Below are 16,520 nucleotides of genomic sequence, written 5' to 3'. Positions count from 1 at the left end.
TTAAAAAAATTAACGTAATCATGTTTTTGTTGTTAGATAGACATTAACATAATTAAAGATGTTTTTGTGGTTTCTTACTTTTTTAAATATTTTTTAATTATTTCTATTTTTATTTTTTAATATATTTTTTTAAAAAAATTGTCACGTTTCAAACTAATATTGTGTTACATGACAATGTGACAATGTCACATGTCATTATGATGTTATATTATTGTATTAATTTCAATTTGGTCTTATATTATTATTTTGTATTAATTTACTTTTTTTAAATTTAATACTTATTTTGGTCCATGATTTGTTAGGTTTGTTTAAAGTGATCCTATCTTTTTTCAAATGTTCACAAACATCCTATATTTTGTAAAAACGGTTCAAATTGCTCATTTTTTGGGTTTGTGGTTCTTCGTCTTACCTACTCGTTTTGATAGTTTCAATTCTTTATGTTTGATTAAAATTAATTATGGAAGTTGCTTTGACTCTATAATTTATACAATGTTGATTGTTTGCTATTCTCAAAATAGCATGTTAATCTATTTTCTTGCATAATATCATAATTAGAGCTTCACAATTTCACTCTAAGCTAGCAAGAGACATTTATAATTTCAATTAGGAAGAATTACAAAAGGTTTGTTTCAGAGCTTCAAGTTCTTTTCCAATTTTTTCTAATCTGTATAACCTAATAACATAATAGAAGAACAACTAAATTTCTTTATATCAATTAAGAAAAGAAGAGAATAAGGTTCAGATGGATAAAACTGAGTGGTTGGCGTTCGTGTTCTATGGTTCGCGATTTTGATTTCTTGCAATGTTAGGGTTTTTGCAATTTTAGGATTCGCAGATTTGTAGGTTCTGGTGCAAAGATATTTCAATGGATGATGTAAGGATTGAATGAGGGTTTGTGGTAAGCTTTGCAGTTGAACGAGGGCACTCACGGTGGCTTCGCGAATCAGTGGTGGAACGAAGGAGAAGTTGCGATGGAGGCTACGATGTAGCTCGATATTCATTATGGCTGGATGAGGATTACAACGATTGCAGAAGAAGGATATTATGTGATGAAGCTTCTAGTTTTGGGTGGGAAGGGTGTCTATCCCTCATTGACAGAGGTTGCTACATAAAAAATGACAAACTCGAACCGTTTTTACAAAATATGAAATGTTTGTAAACATTTGAAAAAAAGGTAGGACAATTTAAACAAATCTAACAAACCGAACCGAGAGATCAAAATAAGTATTAAATTTTTTTTTAATTGAATAATTTTATATCTCCAAATTCAAACAAAATTTTATTTATATATAAATGTTATACTAATATTTTTATTAAAATTTATATTTTTATTATATATGTTTAATAAATTAAAGAAAATTCTATGAAAAAAATTATTTAACCTTTAATTGTTTTTACTGAGATTTTACGTAGATATATAAACTATTGATTGATTGAATTTGGATAAAATGAATCTTCAATTCAATACAAAAAATAGTTGGATACAGTTTATGTATTTTTTATTCATATTAATTGATTATTAATAAAATTAGATTGATTGGTCAATTCAATCACATTTTTTAAATATTTTTATTAAAATTTGTAATTTTTAAACCCTGGAATGATTGAACCAATACATTATAAAGTTGGAGTAGGAATCAAAATAAAAAAATAATACGACAGCTTCTCATGCAGTATTCATTTCATCCAAGATAGCTACATATCACATCATTTCTGTCATGTTTTAATTGTATAATATGTCAATCCAACAATTCTGAAAATGATTAAAGCTTTGTGAATTTTCTACGGAAGAATTTTTCAAAGAAAAATTCCAGAAAGAAAAATTCCATATTATACAACTTACAGAGTTTAATAATTATTATATCATCATGCACTCCCTTGTGAATGGAAGTAGGTGAGATTAGAACCTTGAAAAGTATCTATGAAAAAGCAATTGTTGAAGAATGTGCTGCATTGTCTCATTCAGCTATATATAGACAGAATAATTATACAAGATAATGGTTATGGAAAAAAGAACTTTTACTTTCTCAGTCAAATGATGATAAATTATAGTTTCTACAGGGGAATTAAAAATATATTATTTATTTGGATAATTTTATTTTTGACAATAAATACAATATTGTTGTTTAATTTCAATATATACAAACTCTAAATAAATATTGAAAAGAAAATTGAAAATCAATACCTTATTAAAAATCTCGTAAAGAAATCATTTTGAAACGTTTTTTTAGTACCGAGTTAATGTAAAATAATTTGGAAATAAATAAATGATGGATCTTAATATAAAATATAAAAATTGTATTAGCTCTACAAACAAACAAAAATTAGTAGTTGAGTAACTTTCTAATCAAAATTCAACAATTACATGACCCATTATACACTTTATTGTAATGTTTATTATTTTCTATTTTTATTTAATTTATTTCTCTTTGAAAGAACATGAATGATTAATTGTTTATAAAACTATTTCTTTATATTTCACAAAGAACTGTAGTGTGTAATGGTGATGAGTTACTTGGTTTTTCCAGGAAAATGAAGCGATGAAACACTAGTGCAGAAAAGACCTTTAACGTCACCCTTTAGACGTCCAATTCTTGAACATCCAACGTAAAAAATGACTGGTGGCATTTTTCGTAAATAAAACAACCATATAGACGTTTGTTCTGGAAGGAACAGAAGTCTAAAGCCATAGAGACGTATGATGTGGGGGAACAGATTCTATGTACTCTTTTTTTTAAATCTAAAAAGTCACTTTTTAACTCCATTTAGACGTCAGATCCCGCCAATTAGACTTCTACAACCATATAGACGTCCGATGTGGGGGAACCGACTTCTATATACTCATTTTTTAAATCTAAAAAGTCACTTTTTAACTCCATTTAGACGCCTGATCCCACCAATCTGATTTCTACAGCCATATAGACGTCCGATGTGGGGGTACCGACTTCTATATACTCATTTTTGAAATCTAAAAAGTCACTTTTTAACTCCATTTAGACGTCCGATCCCGCCAATCCGACTTTTACAGCCATATAGACGTCCGATGTGGGGGGAACCAACTTCTATATACTCATTTTTGAAATCTAAAAAGTTACTTTTTAACTCCATTTAGATGTCAGATCCCGTCAATCCGACTTCTACAGCCATATAGACAAACGTCATATGTTGGGGAACCGACTTCTATATACTCATTTTTTAAAATCTAAAAGGTCACTTTTTAACTCCATTTGGACGTCCGATCCCGCCAATCCTACTTCTACAGCCATATAGACATCCGATGTGGGGGAAACTGACTTCTTACTCATTTTTGAAATCTAAAAAGTCACTTTTTAACTCCATTTAGACGTCTGATCTCGCTAATCCGACTTCTACAGCCATATAGACGTCCGATGTGGAAGGAACTGACTTCTATATACTCATTTTTTAAAATCTAAAAAGTCACTTTTTAACTCCATTTGGACGTCTGATCCCGCCAATCCGACTTCTATAGCCATATAGACATCCGATGTGGGGGGAACCGATTTCTTACTCATTTTTGAAATCTAAAAAGTCACTTTTTAACTCCATTTAGACGTCTGATCCGGCTAATCCGACTTCTACAGCCATATAGACGTCCGATGTGGGAGGAACCGACTTCTATATACTCATTTTTTAAATCTAAAAAGTTACCTTTTACTTCCATTTAGACGTCCAATCCTGTCAATCTGAATTCTACAGCCATATAGACGTCCGATGTGGGTGGAACCGACTTCTATATACTCATTTTTGAAATCTAAAAAGTCACATTTTAACTTCATTTAAACGTCCGATCCAGCCAATCCGACTTCTACAGCCATATAGACGTCTGATGTGGGGGAACTGACTTCTATATGGCTGCATTAAAACACCGCGAACGCGAGGCAGCAGTTACACGCACTTAATGTTCATTATCTTCCTCGCGTTTTCTCTCTACGGGTTACGCTTTTTAGGTTCGTTTTCTCACTTTTGCATCGTTTTAAATTAATTTTACTTCTATTACATCTCTCTTTGATGCATTATCTTTCATTTGAACCGATTAAAATGAGTTTTCGTTGGGTTTTGGTGCATTTTTGCTCGTGTCCTTAGCGGCGTTCTTGGGTGGCAATTTCTTGCGTTTTGCACTCCTCCAATTCTCTCTACTACATTTTTAAAACCATCCAATACAAAAAAACGTACAATACATTTTCTTCAACTAAAATATAAAGTTGTAAACTCGAATCACCATGAGCTAGGAACAACTCAAGAGGCCTCAAGCGAAAAAAGATGCAATCAAATACGACAACGTTTTAGACGTCTGATATATAATGTCAGACGTCTATATAAACGTCTGACCTGTATGGATCTGACGTCTATATGGACGTTTGACCTATTGGGTCTGACGTCTCATTAACGTCACTCATATAACGTCGGACAGAGATCAGACGTTAAAAGTCCAAAGTAACATACGTCTAAAGTCCTTTCTGCACTAGTGAAGACAAAGTGTCAAATCATAATTTAAATAAAACTAATGGAATTGATTTTTTTTATTAAAATTATAATTTTAATTGTAATCTAATATCTTATCGTAAATAGTTTTCTTATGGTATAATAATGGAAAATGTTTTTGATTTTTAATGTTGTATATGACTTTTAAGATAAATAGTTAATTTAACAAAATAAATATTGAAATAATCCATTGTTATAATAAAATAAATAAACTTTAACTTTATTATTTTTATTTAAATTCTAATTTAATTATGTTCATTATTAATAAACTTAAAAATAAAATAAATATATTAATATTTGTTATATCAAAGCAATTATATTTTAACGTATTAAAATTCCATCTTAAACTCTATTAAGTTTAAAATAAATATTTGAATTATTATAATTCTTTTTCTTTTTAATATATTAACTTTCTCTTGTTTGTATTATTATTATTATTATTATTTTATTATTATTATTATGTACTTACACTAACATATAATAGTGCAGGTGAAGATCATATAAAGTAAGATAATTTAGAAATCATATAAATAATGAAAGTTATTTACGTACTTTTTTTTTGTATTTTGCATAATTATTCTTCTTTTGCTTGAGTCTATGTCTTTGAAAAACTTTTTTTATGTAAATTAATGAAAAATAGTGTAATACATAGATATTACTTTTGTAACTATTTTGCTTAATAGTAATTATGAACCATTACAATTAAGAGGTAATTTACTATCCTAAATATTGAACTTTATAATTTTTTAATTTTTTAATCTTATAATTTTATAATATTATAGTATGATTTTATAATTATATAGTTTTATACTTTTATAATATTGTAATTTTATCATTTTGTTATAAAATGTTGTAATTTTATAATTAATAATTTCATAATTTTGTAATTTTATAATTTTTTCTCAATTTATCTCGGTAAAGAAAATGTTTCAAATAAAAATTTCTATTGAAGCAATGTTCCAAATGCAAAATTACAATGTTTTATCATCATATAAAATCCCCTATGAATAATTGATGAAAAATGTGCTGAATTGTCTCATTCAGCTATATCTGCACTGGTTTCATAATATCTCTATATATAAAAGATATGACAATGGTGATGAAAAAGAACAAAAATTTTTACTTACTCAGTTGGTGATACATTATGTTTATGCACGCAGATTAAAAATATATTATTTATTTGGATAATTTCATTTTGACTATAAATACAATAGTATTGTTTAACTCAAATATATATATATATATATATATATATATATATATATATATATATATATATATATATATATATATATATATATTCTGGATAAATATTTAAAAGAAAATTAAAAATGAATAAAAATTCCAAAATTCATTTCTTTTTCTTCTTCGTCACGCATTATAATTATTATAACTAAGAATAAAATATTAACATAATTTATTTATGGAAAATCTTTACTACGATTTATAGAAAAAATTAAAAAATAATTATGAGATGTTATTCTAAATATAGAGTATCGTGTGTGTATATATATAAAATAATCCTATCTATTAAAGAATGACATGTGTACAAATCTATACAAATTATACTAATATTTAAATTATAACTAATACAATATTTGATTGTCTAATATATCAGTTAATACAATATTTGATATATCTTAACACGATTATAATATTTGATTGTCTAATATCAGTTAATACAATATTTGATATATCTTAACACGATTATGCATTTTAATTTCAAGCAGAGAAATTGAATAAATATTCATATAATATTTTTTACCATTATAAAGTTAGAAATTCCTTCTCAAATTCTATTGAATTTAAAAGGATAATGATACTTTGACAATATTTTTTACAACCTTTTAACATCATCTATGTGTCATTCTGTGATTGGTCTATGTTAGTGTTTATAATAATTATTATTGATTGTGGAGTAATTTTGGACCAATCACAAAATGACACGTAGATGATGTTAAAATGTTGTCAAAAATGTTGTCAAAATATCATTATCCAATTTAAAATGTTACCACATTAGTATTTTTTTCAACTTTTATTGATTTTATAGAAGAATTTCAAACACACAAATATATTATTATATTAAATACTGATATTAAAAATAAATTTTACATAAAAAGTTTCGATTCTTATATTTTATTTTATTCTTTGTAAATGTTATTCTCACTTTAAAATTTCTTAATTATCTTGTTTTATTAATATTTGAAAGACTTTGTTATATTGTGAGAATAGTCTATAGCCTAATCTATTCACACCAATAGATGATAATTGCAAAAGATAAACAACATAGAAGAGAAAAGAAGGTACAATAAGCTAGTATTCAAAAGAAAACATACTACCATTGACTCTAGACTTAATTATTCGGATATATGTTTTTCACATATGTGCACTCGTAATAGTATCTATACTTTATAGAGTTCTAAACACAAGGGTTAACACCCTATTACTCACGAGGTTAGTCTCTTTATGCCTAAACCAAATGTCTAGGAAAAAATCTCTTGTCATTCTCTCTTCCATCCCATTCATCTCTATATGAGTTTAATAACTAGTTGAATATTAGGATACCCACTTTTAGAACTCTCATGTATCAAAGCATACACCAAACAAAACCACAACCAGTTTTTTCTTTGGATCAGTTGCAACCATTCTCGAATAGATACTACAAACTAGTCATCACATTAATCTTCAGAACACAACCTTTAAACAACATAACTAGAAAAACACATACGATAATTAGTGTTAGACTTTGTTAGTCTCGCTCAACAAGTAGTACTTAAAAGTATACTCGTCTAGAGATTACATAGCTTGCTCAACAAGATCATCCCTAAATCTCAAAGGCTTAAATATCACAAAAGTTGCCCAACGAGACATTTTTGTCGAGCCACTATTAAGTCAACAAGAATATTCTTTGCCAGTGACCACTAAGTCAGTATCTTTCTAACTTTGAGCTTGCCCACGAACCATATTACTGTCCAACAAAGGTTAAATCAGTGAATCCTCTGACTTTGATTTCACTCAACGAGAATATTCGTCCAAAGATAACTAAGTTAGTAGTTCCCCGACTCTAGCCTTGCCTCACGAATTAAACATAGCAAGAATTCAATCACCTTATCACTAAAGATGATTCAACTTCCTAATCTTAACTCAATAAACCAAATATCATCAAATAACTCAATTTCACAATTCAACTACCATACAAGCCTACAATTAGTAATTAAAACTTGTCTATCAATTAAAATCAAAGTAACTAGCTTCCCTTACCTTATAGATGACTAGTAAGCTCTAAGGTCTTAAGATAGCTTCACATGCACAAAAAACGTTATATGCTCCTACAAACAACAGGAACATGATCAAGGTACACAGTTACAACCACCTATTAATAGAGAGTCTTATAAAAGACTCAAAGGTCACATACAAGCTTAGACAACTCACATACTTGGAAAAATGTACAAACTAAGAAAAATAGAATAAACCAACTTTCTCTTTTGCAAAAACTAATTGGTTGAAGTAGAAGACATTGCCTCAAAGATCACTCAGGCATTCTCTAATCTTCAGACAGATGAATAGGGAGTCAAAATTCTTGGAGAGAGGGTAAAGATCTATTAGAGAAAGAGTTTTTATATAGATGATGTGTTTTTAAGTAATAAAACTTGTTAATAGAAATTTTATTTATATTTTGGACTTTTAATATTAAAATAATAGAGTATCATTATTTAAAACATGTTATCACCTCAAAGACACTATTTTCTAGGCTCTTACACTATCTCCAACAACAAAAATTTTGACCTTCAAAATTGAACTTACTAGGAAATAGATGAGGGTATGACTTTTTCGTATCCTTCTCTAACTCCCAAGTAGACTCATCTCTTTTCTTTCACAGATTACTTTGAGGATAATAAGCAAAACCCATCCTGAGCTCGCTACTCAAAGATTGTTGTAGTGTCTACCAAAATCTAGAAGTAAACTTAAGATCAATACTTGAGACACTCCATGCAACCTTACTATCTCCTCGATATACAACTATGCTAGCTTGACCATAAACATCCCATATTAATGACTAGAAAATGAACATTCTTCATTGGCTTATCTACTATCACCCAAATTCAATCATGACTACTCATAACCTTGGAAAATGAGTAACAAAATCTTTAACTATGCTCTCCCATTACCACTTTGGTCTATCTGTCTGCTACAACATCTCATCAGACCTCTAATATTTTACTTTTGCGCTTTGATAAGTCAAGCAAAAGGCTACAAACTTAATTACATCAATCTCATTGCTAAAAATCATAACACAAATTTACTTATTATTATATTATAAACATGCTGTAAATACCATATAATCAAATCTTGGAAAAAATTTCCATAGTAACTTAATAAACTTTAAACATATAATTTATATTCCAATATAATTTATTTGAATGTTAGTTTTATAGCTTTAACATAGATGATCTCCTATCCATATTATTTGATCCTCTCCTTTTTATCATACTTTCCTAATTCTTGGAATATTGTAAAAAAATGGTTTACTTTTTCTTCGGTGCAAGAAACTTGAAACTAAATCAACTTTGGCAAAAGAATGGATTTGGAAGTGATTGCTAGTTCAGTGAATAGTCGCTACAATGCTGTATGAATTTAATTTCCTGATATGACTGAGTTTATTTTGCTGATATAAATTCAAAATCACTCCATGCAATATCATGAAAGCATCCACACCCTTCCAAACAGATACACAAAGTGTAGGAAGGACCACTCTGTAAAAGTTCCCACAACCTTCCAAAATTTCAATTGCTTAATTTTCTTTCGTTTATTTGTTCTCTTTTTCCTATCCATAAACTTATTGTAATTGTACCGTAAGATCGGTCTGTCTTTTTTTTTAATGTTGCTGCAAACAAAGATTTTAGGAGGAATTCTTGCTGCAGCTGGCCCAATATTCAGCTACCAGCTTAGAGAATAAAGAATTGGTATCCATTAGTCTCGAAGGCTCGTCATATTCAACCATTTTCCCTAGGAAACCATAGAAAATATATTAGACAACTAACTGAGTTTGCAGTGTATCAAAAAAGGAGGAAAAAAGAATGAAAGAAGATACCATAGGAGAGGACCATAACCATATCACTGTCTATAACAGTGGGAACCCTGTGAGCCACTGTAATAACTGTGCATGCTTCAAACTCTTGTCTGATAATTCTTTGTAGAATTGAATCTGTGGCAGAGTCAATGGAGGCAGTGGCTTCATCCAGAACAAGAATTCTGTTCCTCTTTAGCAGTACTCTTCCAAGACAAAACAGTTGCCGTTGTCCCAAGCTCCAATTTCCACCTTCATCACTCACTGTATAATCATTCTCAATCAGCCTTCAATGGCTAATTTGTTCCAAAATCTTAATTTATGAATCGAAGACTTTTATTTTGGAAAAACAACTTGCAAGTTCAAATGTTATGCCTCATGATTTTAAACCTGAAAAGAGTAAAGCTGCAATAGATTTTTGCCAAAGGCTGCTGAGGGAATTGGCCAGAAAATTCCCATACCAGATCTGTGGCTCTAAGTAGGTTAAGCTTACTCACCCTGAGAGTCTAAGAGATTTGGAAGATGGCTGATAGTTTCCTTAAGCTGACATTTCTCTAAAGCCTATATACAAATTAAACATAATCAAACACTTGTTTAGTACAAGCTCAAGCAAAACATAAAGGTGTTAAAAAAACAATTTTTAACAGCAGAACTAGTCCGTTTACCTTCCATATCTCATCATCTGAATACAGGCCTAAAGGGTCCAAGTTGGTTCTGATGCTGCCCTTGAAAAGAGTTGGTTCCTGAGGGATGATGCTTAGTTTCATTCTCAAATCCTTCAACCCCATTGAGCATATGTTAATCCCATCTATGAGAATGTCACCGCTTGCTGGCTCAACTAAGCGAAACAAAGCACTTATGAGTGTACTCTTTCCACTTCCGGTTCTTCCTACAACTCCCACTCTGCTCCCTTCTCTAAACGTGCAAGTGATACCCTTAAGCACTAATGGAGCATTCGGACGGTATCTAATCTGAGACCAGCGAAGGAAAATAGCCATCACAAAGAAGAAGATTTATCCATTTGATAGTATTAAAATAAAGAAAAAAGAATGAATAACAAGGATGAAAGTTTACTTCTAAGGCTTGAAGGTCAATCCTGCCTTTGGAAGGCCATGAAGATGGAGGTTGGTGGTCCTTCACAACAGCAGGAGGCTCTGACGGTAGGTGAACGAATTGCTTGATTCTTTCAACAGAGATAAGATAGTTTAATAGGTTGCAATACATTCGAGTCCAAAATATATGTGAATACGTTAAGGATAATGCGTAAGAGAGAGATAGTCCCACAAGACCTGCATAATCCAAGTGAATTTTGAACAGTTAAAAGCTTGTTAATAACATGCAAAAGCTTTATCTTGCTGATTAACCTGTGAAGTAATATTACCTGAGGACACGTATCCCTGAGGAAATAGAACAAGTAGCAAAGCTGAAGTGATGACTGTCAAATTTTGAAGTGCTTCAATCCTCAAAACTAACCATTCCGTGGCCACATTAGAATGGAAAAACAGTGTTGCGTCTGTGTCCACAAGCTTTAAGTAGTTTTTAAAAAATCTTTCTACCATATCGAATGCTCTCAGAGTAACAACACCAAGTGATGTTTCAGCTGCAAAATTCATCACAGGAGCTTTCGTGGTTCCATTGATCCTCATTAATTCCCTTGACGAGGCTTGATAATATTCCTTTCATGGAGGAGAAGATTTGGAAAAATTTAGCTGTGAGTTAAGCAGGGGACGAGAAATAAAAAATTAAATTTTTTTTAAAGTGGCTAAACCTGAACATATTTTGACGCAACTATTGCAGGAATGGCAACAATGAGAACTGGCCATGTTACTAAAACCATTAGACCAATAGCCACCAAAATTTCAATTGGTACACATGTTACAAAGGTTATCGAATAAGGTATGTCAAAATCCAAAGTACTTAAATCTGATGAAGCCTGCAAGAGAGAAAAAGTGGATCAAAATTTTGAATATGACTAAATGTTAATAATGATCAAACACAGGGAAATTGTTTTTTTTTTTTCCATTGGGAAATGAAATCTTAATCTTACTCTTGTTAAAATCCTTCCTATGGGGGTTGAGTCAAAGAACAGCATAGGAGCATTGAAGATAGCAGTATTGAAACTTGTGAAGAAAGCTTTGGAAGCATTTAATCCAAGGTAAGAGGTCAAGAGAGCCCTTATATATACAAACGCAGCACCAGAAAATGAAATTAATGAGTAGACCCCAACCAAGAAGGCACTAGTTATTTTTGGAATATCAATGGCTAAAGCAAGCCAAACCGTTGATGCAGTCTGCAAAGCAACAAAAGCACATTGTGCCAAAATTATATAAAACAGCATCAATGGACCCCTGGAAAAGGAAATATAATCCCAGAATGTCTTGAAGCCGACATCACCAATCTCTTTTTCTTCTTCTTGTGTAAGTTGCATCCCAAGTTGACCCTCCGTAGAAATCTCCCCCTCGCTTTGATTTTTATAAACACCTTGAGACTCTTCTCTACTAGTTCTGTTCTCATTATTCTGATCCAACTCTGTAATTGCTTCCGTATGAGCGCTCACAAGTTGTTCAAAGGCAGTCCCAGCTGTTAAGAGATTCTCATACTTTCCTGATTCAGTAACTTTTCCACCTTCCATTACCTAGAATTTGAGTCATAAAATCTCGTGTTAATTATACACAAATGTAATGTAATAGGTATCTAAACGATGTACTTTACCAGGATTGTATCAACTTCTGAGAGAAACTCCACTTGATGTGTCACTAGAATGACTGTTTTTTCTCTTAGAGCCGTCATTACGCAGTCCTGTAACCATATAAATGCAAGTGGTTTGATTCAATGAGGTGGAAAAAACAGTTCCACTGAAGTTAAGAATCTAATTGTGAAAGTTTCTTACTTTGAAAAGGATAGCAGCAGTGTGAGCATCAACTGCACTGAAAGGGTCATCGAGGAGATAAATGTCAGCATCATTGTAGACAGCACGAGCTAGTTGAATCCTTTGCTTTTGTCCTCCACTCATGTTAATCCCTCGCTGACCTATTTCTGTAAGATCACCATTACTAAAATCATTGATATCCTTATCCAAGGCACAAACTCTAATGGCATTCTCGTATCTTGTTTTCTCCATTGGCTTGCCGAATAGTATATTCTCTCGAACCGTCCCACTCTGTATCCAAGAAGTTTGAGAAACATATGCTATGTTTCCAAACACATTAACCTATTTTCCATCATTCAGAAATTTCATAAGACAATTAAATACAAAGAATAACAGCATGAACGACATGAGAACATAAAGCTAAACTTGTTTTGCTTAACTCACAGTTCCTGATATCTTGGGAATCTCTCCTAATACTGCATACAAAAAAGATGATTTTCCAGCTCCAACTGGCCCACAAACTGCAACTTTTTGTCCCCATTTAATTTCTAAATTCACATCTCTTAAAGTCGGGGATACTGATTCATGGTCCCAAATGAAGTTGCCAGCTTGGATTTCTACCGCATTAATTGAACTTCGGTTTTTATAACTTTTGTTACCATCACTGGTATGTAGTTCTTCGTCAAACAAAAAGGTATTGAGACGATCAAAAGATACCTTAACTTGGATCAGAACAGATAGAGCCTCCGGAATCATTCGAACAGGTTCTGCCAAGTTCCTCAACGTTGCAAGAACTGTAAATATGGTCCCGGCATTTAATGGAGCACTATTGAAAACAGCACAACCGACGAAAACAACAGCAGAAACGATGGTAGGAGACATCCAATATAAAAGTGACCCATAAGCTTTCAACACCTGTGCCTTAGATAGCCAAATGAACTCTTTCGCACGTAGGTTCTCAACCAAACTCTTGAATTTGTCTTCCCAGGACTGTAACTTGATGATTTTCATGCTATTCAGAATTTCTGAAGTTGCTCTAAGACGCTCATCCTGTGAAATCATGAACTGTGCCATGCACTTTTGTAGGAACTTGGCAAATGGCACATTGATAAGTCCACATATAAGAAGAGGGATTAAACCGGGAAGTGCACCTACTCCCACAACTCCATACAGGATACTGATAGATAGAAGAATTTGCAATGTACATGCCCATGTTAGATGAAACCACCAAGGGAATTCTGCCATGCGATACGCATCAACAGCAATGTAATTCACAATTTCACCTGTCGAGTGTCTTGTCCTTGCTGAGTTTGAAAGCTTTAGTTGTTTTTCATACACTGCAACCATCAGAGCTGATCTCATCTTCAACCCCGACCTCCTGGTACAAAAAAACCAGTGTCTCTGTGACACAGAGTCAACCACTTTGGAGAGAATAAGAAAACCCACTATGGTAAGACCTTCTCTGAGATCTGTCTCCCCGGAATCCCTACTATTTGAAAAGTTGACAAAAGCATAGAGTATTAAAGGAGAAACAGCTACAGCAATGGTTCTGAGCAATGCGTAAACAGATATTAATATGTTCTCTTTTAAGTGAGTTCTAACAATGGACCAAAACACCAAGTTTTTGGTGTTGTTCTTGCTTCTCTCCCTCGCAAGGGATTGCCATGCATGCATGAAGTTTTGGTGGGACAGGTGTGCCTTATCTTCAGAAAGAATGGAAGGGATGTCTTCAAGAGATAGTGGCCTTGAGTAACCCAAACTGAGTAAGGAGTTAACCCAAGAGAAAGTCAACTTGCTCAGAAAGGAAGCACGACCTAGTCCTGTTTCTTCCGAGTCAACTTTCGGAGCTAACAACGGTTCAGATAAACTTTTCGGCACCTTTTGAATGACAAAGTAACCAAGGTTTTGGAAGGCACAGAAGAGAAGAAGCGTGTGTAAGAGCCATAGTAGGACATCGAAAATTTCTATTGCATGCTTTCGAAACAGAATTTCAATGTGGAGAGCCGAAACTAGTGCAAAGGAACATGCCCACCAGACAGAGTTTAGAACTTTGATCCATTTGTGTCCCTGAACGAGCAATGAAACTGCTAAAGAAGTCCAAACAAATCCTCGTACAACGCATGCTAACCAGCTGAGGTGGTTAGCCATGGAGTTCCCAGTTTTGGCTATGATACTCCACAGGGCAATACTGTAAAACACAACGCTGGTGATCGCACAACAGATAGAGACAAAAAGGAAAACCCTGGTTTTGGTATGACTTCCATTTATAAAATTTCTTCTGATTAAAGTGACAATGGTGGAAGCGTAGAAGACACAGAGGAAAATTAGATTTATAGTGTCTATTGTGCTCCTTTGTGAACAGAAAGAAGTGAACTCAAAATGCTTCAGACAAATCCATGAGAAATCATCAGCGTATCCAGTAAAAATCTCCATCATCATCATCATCATCGTCTAAGAATGATCAAGACTTTTAGACGCAGCAATGGGAAACTTTAGAAGATGCTCTTCATGCAAATGAACAAGGTCAAAGAACTAGACAAAAGACATCATTTGCATGAAAAGGTAACTTCCACAGTCTCCTTCAATAAAGAACTTAGTGTTGTTGTGTGGCACTAACGGTGCAGAGAAGAAAGAAATGTTGGATACATGTTACTAAAAAGGGAATAACTGACATAATCAGTGTGCCCCACCTTCCTGTACAAACCCTTGCAAAGAGAATCACTTTCACTTTTGATTTGAGTGGTTGGAGCATGGCAAACATTGCACTTAAAAACTGTTGAAGATTGGATTTGAGTGGTAGAGAGATTTTTCCCTTTTTGGAGCAGACACTTCAATTATAATGTGCTTGAAGTGTTAATCTCAAAAGGATTGCATACTATATCGTGTTTAAAAGGTTAGAAACAGACAAAAAAAACTTTAGTAACATGAATTGATTTTAATATTTTGATTTGATTTAATAATTAAATAATTATGTAATTTAAAGATTAAGGAGAACCGTTGTTATGATTTGCCAGTAATATCAAAATCTTTTATGCAACCGTGTCGTGTTATTAATTATGATATAATAAGAAGAAGATCACGTTGAAGTACAGGTGAAATTGATTAAGTTTGATGTAAGAAATACAGAAATAAATATTTTAAATAAACTTTAATTATCAAACAAACTTTAAAAAAATATTTTGAAAAAATTTAATTTCACTTTTACATGTATAAAATACATTAAGTTTAATTATTCCAAGGTCCCATTTTTGTTAGAAATTGTATATTGGTTTCTCGATTTTATTTTATCAATTGCGTTTTTATTTTAAAAAAATTAACGTAATCATGTTTTTGTTGTTAGATAGACATTAACATAATTAAAGATGTTTTTGTGGTTTCTTACTTTTTTAAATATTTTTTAATTATTTCTATTTTTATTTTTTAATATATTTTTTTAAAAAAATTGTCACGTTTCAAACTAATATTGTGTTACATGACAATGTGACAATGTCACATGTCATTATGATGTTATATTATTGTATTAATTTCAATTTGGTCTTATATTATTATTTTGTATTAATTTACTTTTTTTAAATTTAATACTTATTTTGGTCCATGATTTGTTAGGTTTGTTTAAAGTGATCCTATCTTTTTTCAAATGTTCACAAACATCCTATATTTTGTAAAAACGGTTCAAATTGCTCATTTTTTGGGTTTGTGGTTCTTCGTCTTACCTACTCGTTTTGATAGTTTCAATTCTTTATGTTTGATTAAAATTAATTATGGAAGTTGCTTTGACTCTATAATTTATACAATGTTGATTGTTTGCTATTCTCAAAATAGCATGTTAATCTATTTTCTTGCATAATATCATAATTAGAGCTTCACAATTTCACTCTAAGCTAGCAAGAGACATTTATAATTTCAATTAGGAAGAATTACAAAAGGTTTGTTTCAGAGCTTCAAGTTCTTTTCCAATTTTTTCTAATCTGTATAACCTAATAACATAATAGAAGAACAACTAAATTTCTTTATATCAATTAAGAAAAGAAGAGAATAAGGTTCAGATGGATAAAACTGAGTGGTTGGCGTTCGTGTTCT

The 16,520-nt window shown here is 31.7% G+C and overlaps 1 protein-coding gene across 1 annotated transcript; it reads right to left on the bottom strand.

Moving 5' to 3' along the window:
* Positions 1-9,105: 9,105 nt before the first annotated feature.
* Positions 9,106-15,031, bottom strand: LOC148191535 (ABC transporter C family member 8-like). Its single transcript, XM_088102155.1, has 11 exons — positions 12,885-15,031; positions 12,462-12,782; positions 12,284-12,370; positions 11,619-12,206; positions 11,340-11,504; positions 10,953-11,247; positions 10,646-10,860; positions 10,237-10,542; positions 10,069-10,132; positions 9,596-9,835; positions 9,106-9,510 (listed from the first exon to the last, which is right to left on the bottom strand). Exons 1-11 carry the CDS (start codon positions 14,886-14,888, stop codon positions 9,404-9,406), a joined length of 4,392 nt encoding a protein of 1,463 aa, XP_087958281.1. The 5' UTR covers positions 14,889-15,031; the 3' UTR covers positions 9,106-9,403.
* Between the last annotated feature and the right edge of the window lie 1,489 nt (positions 15,032-16,520).

This window comes from Vigna umbellata, chromosome 11 (genome assembly GCF_029865625.1).
Source record: "Vigna umbellata cultivar VRB3 chromosome 11, Vumbellata_1.0, whole genome shotgun sequence".
Taxonomy (NCBI): domain Eukaryota; kingdom Viridiplantae; phylum Streptophyta; class Magnoliopsida; order Fabales; family Fabaceae; genus Vigna; species Vigna umbellata.
The sequence above is the reverse complement of the archived record's forward strand: the minus strand, read 5'-3'. Positions and strand labels throughout refer to the sequence as shown.